The sequence below is a fragment of the Acanthamoeba castellanii genome, assembly GCF_000313135.1.
Source record: "Acanthamoeba castellanii str. Neff unplaced genomic scaffold scf7180000084762, whole genome shotgun sequence".
Lineage (NCBI taxonomy): Eukaryota > Discosea > Longamoebia > Acanthamoebidae > Acanthamoeba > Acanthamoeba castellanii.
Genome location: NW_004457518.1, coordinates 492,614 through 498,153, shown reverse-complemented (window position 1 = coordinate 498,153; position 5,540 = coordinate 492,614). Strand labels below are relative to the sequence as shown.

The following is a 5,540-nucleotide window of genomic DNA, read 5'->3' as shown; positions in this document are numbered from 1 at the left end:
CAGCTCGGGCAACGAAGACAGCGACGAGGACGAGGACGAGAACGAACCCATCAGCCAAGGTTCTTTCCGCTTCATGCCGTACACACCACACGCACTTGCTCGGCCTCGCTCATTGCTGGGGGTGCGCAGAAGAACCGGAGGGGCTGGCGTCGTTGTTTGTCGAAGTCAACGAGAAAGCCAGAGAGGTGCGAGGTCTCCCCCGCGCGCAGGCTTGATTGAAAATGGACTTCCTTCAACCAACGTTGGTGTTGTGCGCGTGCGTGTGTGCGTGTGCGGTGGTGCGTGTGTGCGTGTGCGTCGCGATCAGATCGATGGCGAGGGAACGGTGGTTTTCAGCCGAGGCGGGGAGGAGGGGAGGAAGCGGGAGAGCATCGCCACCTTCACCTTCGCGCCCATCCCCACGTCCCCGTCCGTCATCCTGCCCGAGGACGACGATCGCTCGTCGTCCAAACGCGCAGCATCCACGTCGTCGACCTCTGCCTCGGGTCCATCCAAGCAGTGGGACGCGGCCGGCCTGGCGAAGCTGGTCCGCGCGCAGTCCCATGTGCGACGATTCCTCGCCCAGAAGCGTACGTTGTTTTCTGAAGAACGACTTCGTTCTTTCCCTCGCTCTTAATTTATTCTCATTTGATGGGGGGAGGTGGCAGTGAGTAAACGCCTCAAGGTCGTGCGCGAGCTGGAGCAAACGGAATCGCGCTACATCAGTTCCATGCGATTACTGGTCAAGTTGTTCATCGAACCGCTCGAAGCCGTAACTCATGCCACTTGCTCATACTTTCCTTAGCTGTGGCTAACGTAGGACACTCCATACACACACACACACACACACACACACACACACACACACACACACATGACACACACACGACACACACACGACACACACATACACACGCACACACATACACACACGTGCAGAGGGTGACAGAAGGCCGACCGATCATCGAGCCCCAGATCGTGCTCGATATCTTCTCGTGCATTCGCGAGTTGCTGGAGCTGCACGAGGCCTTTCTCCAGCGTCTCGTCACCCGGCTGGGCAACCTCTCCGCCTTTCGCGCCAACACCATCGCAGACATCTTTCTCCTTCACGTATGCTCTCTTTCGTTCATTGGACACCGCGTTCTTCGTTCTTCGTTCTTCGTTCTTTTGCTGATCGCTTTTGTTTGATTACGTTCCGTACAGACCAAGTTTTTGCTGCTGTACCCCTTCTACGTGAACAACTTCACCGTGGCATCGGCCACTCTGAAGAAGGTGAAGGCCAACAACCCCGAATTCGCCGAGTTCGTGCGGCAGCGAGAGCGACGATCCGAGATGAAACTGCAGGATGTCGAATCGTTGCTCCTCATGCCGGTCCAACGGATACCCCAGTACACCCTGTTGCTCCAGGTGCGCACTGCGACTAACTCACATACGAGGCAACACGACACACACCACGACACGACACGACACGACACGACACGACACGACACGACACGACACGACACGACACGACACGACACGACACGACACGACACACAACACAACACAACACAACGCAACACAACACAAGGCGCATGGCACTAATTGATTTCAATGTCGTAATTGTGGTGGGGATGAATGACAGGATCTGCTCAAGCAGTGCAAGCCGAAGACTTCACTGCACGCGGACCTCTCTCTTGCGCTTCAGCACCTGCGCGATTGCCTGTCGCACATCAACGAGCAGAAGCGGGACGCGGAGAACGCGGCACAGCTCGAGGTGCGCCTCAAGCACTTCGTCTACCGTTCCAAGAAGGACGTACGTTCAGGGACACCACACACGACACACCACCGACACACACCACACACACACACACACACCGACATACGACACACACGACACACATGTGAGTTTGGTGATGTGTGTCAACTCTTCGTGGCCATGGGCGTACGCGCGCTTGCAGGCACTGCCGCAGAGCCGAAAGCGACGACTGCTCGGCGAAGGCCCTGTCACGTTCTACCAAAAGAGCAAAGGTTTCCCCTGTCCAGCCCGCTGCGCTCGGGGGGCGGGGGGGGGGTGCAGTCACTCACAAGCTTGCGGGTCCGCTGTGGCCAATCGGCCCCATCCAGGCAAGAAGCTGTGGCTCTTTGTGCTGTCGGACGCGCTGGTGATGGCCAAACCGAAGAAGAAGCCCAACAAGGACACATCGCCCCGCGGTGCAGCATCGCCTTCGTCTCCTCAGGTCCGTTCGCCCCGACCAACCGCCCAACAGGTAAGCCGTGAGCCCAGGCCATCTCCATCTCCATCTCCATCTCCGTCGTTCTTGTGTTTTCATTGCCGTCACCATCTAGGCCCCGGCTGGCGACCACAAAGTCGAGCACATCGTGTACCTCAAGGAGCTGAACATGCTTTCAATCCCGTCGACCGGTACCCACACGCGCGTGCGCACACGCACGACACGACACGCACACGCGCGCATTGAGCCTCGCTCACCGCACGCTCCCCCCCCCAATCTTCATTGGTGACGACAGCGCCGGTTGGGGACGAGGGTCGATTCTCGGTGCACGGGCGGGGACTCAAGCTCGAGTTCGGTGTCAAGGGCGGCCCGCGGGCGGCCGAGGCGTGGGTCCGGACCATTCAGCTCTCGCTGTTGGCCTACCAGCACCAGGCCAAGCGCAAGTTCCTCAAAACGAGTACGCCCCGCGCCTCCCCGTGCGCGCGCGCGTGCGTGCGTTGCTCACATGTTTGCGCCACGCAATTTTAATCCACAGCGATGAGGCGTTCGGTAAAGAGCGGACCTGCGCCAGGAGCAGTGCCCTCCGGCTCGCCCAGAGACGCGCAGGGCTCCAACTCGGCGCCGCTGCCCGCCGTTCCGTCTTCGCCGTCGGCATCAGGCGCCCGCGCCTCCCTCTCCGACCTCTTTTCCTCCCGCGGCTAAGCCTCGGCACCACCAATCGCTTTCCTGTTCCATTCCTTCAACTTATGTATTCTATCTACCACTTGTCGTTGGGCGAGGTGTGCCCTCGCTTCCTGTGCCGGCCGACCAGCTGCCCAGACTCACGGCTGCGCAGCTGGTCCCGATGCGCGATGATGCACCGCTATGCCCCACCACCCCGGTTCGTCGCCAGCTCAGACGTGATCGTGGTCAACATTACATCAGGAGTGTGGGAAGGAAAACGTTTTTGTTGAGCAAAAGGCACTGTTTCGTTGTACACTACGACACGCACGACACGCACTGCAACGCGTTTTTGGGAGGCCTGCACTCCTCGAGAGTCTGTGCGTGTCGTGACGAAGGCCTAGTAGGCCACTGTCGACCTTCTGCCGCCGAAGAGACGCACTGGCAGGGTCACGATAGCCACGACGACGCGGGTGACTTCGCGGAGTATGGAGCTGATGATGGGAATGTGCATGCCTATTCGTGCTGCGGGTCCATAGGCACCACCAGTTTAGTACAACAACCAGGCAGTGAGGACTAGCAACGTACCTAGGTACGATTGATGGTGGTGGTGGTGGTGGTAGAGCTTGGTTTGCTGGTGTGGCCGCACCTGAAGGCGCCCAGGTTTATGTGACAACGGCCGCCAGGCCGCTCCAGGTTCCGGGAAAATACCGGCGGTGAGTTCTCCAGGTTTGTGTCGAAAATTCTGACTGAGCCGTTGGGGGCGTCAACATCTTCACTCGAACATTGAAAATTGTGATGTCTGACACTGTGTGCTTGAGTAGTCCGAGCCAATGGTATGCGCGTGAGCTAATAGTGTTGGCCCTCGTCATCGACATCTTCTTCTTCTTCTTCATCGTTAGCAAAGTCGTTGTCGTGTTGGTGGAAGAGGAAGTCGTTGCCGCCGCAGCAGACGGAGCCGCGGTGAAGCAGCCGCTCGTGGGCATCGTCGGTCAGCATCGCGAATCGAGAAAGCGGCGCGTACGGCCCACCCATGAGCTCCAACAGCCGGCCCCAAAACTGTGATCGCCGCGCAGCGTTCTGGAAGGAAACTGCATCAGACATGACACACACACGATCGCGCGAGCACGGCACAGACGAACCCGTTCTTCGGTGAATCGGTGCGAAAAGAGTGGATGGCGCGGAAAGAGAACGTCGGTGGACACGTCGGCGAGGAACCAGATGCCCTGGTCGAGCTGCCGCTCCAAGGCCCGCGGCGCCCACCGCTCGCAGCCCCAAAAGAACCGCACGGCACTTTCGTCCGCTGCCCGTGTGTTCTGTCGGCCCCCGTCCGCCACTTAGCTCGGCTGTGTGTGCCGTGTGCCGTGCGTGTTGCGTTCGCTGCAGTACCTCGAGTTCGATCTCCCATTTGGGACCCTTGTTGCCGGAGCCGTAGTAAACGTTCCCCGTCGAGCGCGGGGCCGTCTGCGCCGCCGGTAGTCGGAATCGACTGAGCCAGTACCAGCCCTGCGTGTTCAACGAGACCGAACTGAGCTATTGAAAAAAAATGGATAATGGAAAAAAATGACAACAAAAGGCCTACCTTGGTGCTGCCGCCGATGTAGGATCGATAGGACGGAGGTGTGCCCGTGCCCGATCGCTTGAGCAGACTCTCTGCACGTTTGGCGCAAGGCCCGTCCCAAGTGAGCGTGACGCTCGCAGGCACGCGAGTGTGACTTCTGAGGCTAGCCCACGTACCTGGTCGGTTGATGAGCAGACCGAGCGCGCCCTGCTCCGGGCTGTACTCCAACAGGAGCACCACAGCGTGGTGCCAGCTCTCGTTCGGCGTGCGTGGGTGGGCCACCAGCACTCGGCCCGGCCGTACATTCCCTGCGCGAGGTGCGTACGCGCGCGTCGAGAGTGAGCGCTGTGAGGGAGAGATCCAGCGTGGCGATAGAAGGAGGAAGGAGAAACGGTACAGCGGGGCGATGCGGACATGCCCTCCCACAGCCGCGGGTCGACGCGCGGTCGCAGGTCCTTGGCTGGCAATTCCGCCATGTGCTCGCTCACGCCCGCCACATAGCCCAGCACCCTCAAGGCCTGCGCGTGCATGTCAGTGTGTGGCGGGAACTGTGCGATCGCCAGGACGACAACGCACGCACGCACGCACGCACGCACGCACGCACATACACGCACGCACATACACACACACACACACACACGGGCGGGTACATCAAATCCGAGCTGTGTACACTCCTCCCATTCCTGGTGCGCACCACCAAGTTCGAGCGCGTGTCAGTTGCATAGCCGTACTCGGAGGGCAACACATCGCCCGCAGGTGCCAAAGTGGTGCAAGGGGTGGGTAACGTGCCTGGTCGGTGGCGGGCCGGCGCGACCTGAACTCACGGCGCACGAGCGCGGCGAGGGGCAGTGCTGCAGGTGACGCCATGGTGGGTGGGGGCGGGGAGTAACAAACGGCCCCCGACCGGCCCAGCACTTCGTCCCACAGGCCCTGCAGCGCATCGCCAGCAGCAGCGCCTGCCCAATCGCCTTGGTCACCAGTGGCGGCAGAGGTGGAGGAAGTGGTTGAAGAAGAGGTGTGGGGAGAAAGATGGCACTGGGGGTGGGCGCAGGGACGAGCCAGAAGAGCACGCAGTGCCGGTTGGGCGTCGAGTGGGCGGGCTGCGTACATGAGCCCCCTATACAATC

At 60.4% G+C, this 5,540-nt stretch overlaps 2 protein-coding genes across 2 annotated transcripts in view; one reads left to right on the top strand and one right to left on the bottom strand.

The window, feature by feature from the left end:
- Window positions 1–221: 221 nt before the first annotated feature.
- Window positions 222–2,894, top strand: ACA1_237160 (RhoGEF domain containing protein; the record flags this gene model as incomplete). The annotated part of the gene is made up of 11 exons (XM_004341104.1): window positions 222–245; window positions 308–569; window positions 648–751; window positions 919–1,089; window positions 1,183–1,386; window positions 1,604–1,774; window positions 1,920–1,989; window positions 2,086–2,198; window positions 2,308–2,383; window positions 2,488–2,649; window positions 2,728–2,894. 11 exons carry the CDS (start codon window positions 222–224, stop codon window positions 2,892–2,894), a joined length of 1,524 nt encoding a protein of 507 aa, XP_004341152.1.
- An 807-nt stretch (window positions 2,895–3,701) lies between these two features.
- ACA1_237050 (leucine rich repeat domain containing protein) overlaps window positions 3,702–5,540 on the bottom strand; it is a gene marked incomplete at both ends in the record, with an annotated part of 2,289 nt that continues 450 nt past the window's right edge. The window contains 9 exons of the mRNA XM_004341103.1: window positions 3,702–3,932; window positions 3,995–4,168; window positions 4,242–4,358; window positions 4,435–4,505; window positions 4,590–4,721; window positions 4,811–4,931; window positions 5,064–5,096; window positions 5,245–5,369; window positions 5,450–5,513. Coding sequence (XP_004341151.1) covers window positions 3,702–3,932; window positions 3,995–4,168; window positions 4,242–4,358; window positions 4,435–4,505; window positions 4,590–4,721; window positions 4,811–4,931; window positions 5,064–5,096; window positions 5,245–5,369; window positions 5,450–5,513 — 1,068 coding nt within the window. The remainder of the gene's footprint in view (window positions 3,933–3,994; window positions 4,169–4,241; window positions 4,359–4,434; window positions 4,506–4,589; window positions 4,722–4,810; window positions 4,932–5,063; window positions 5,097–5,244; window positions 5,370–5,449; window positions 5,514–5,540) is intronic.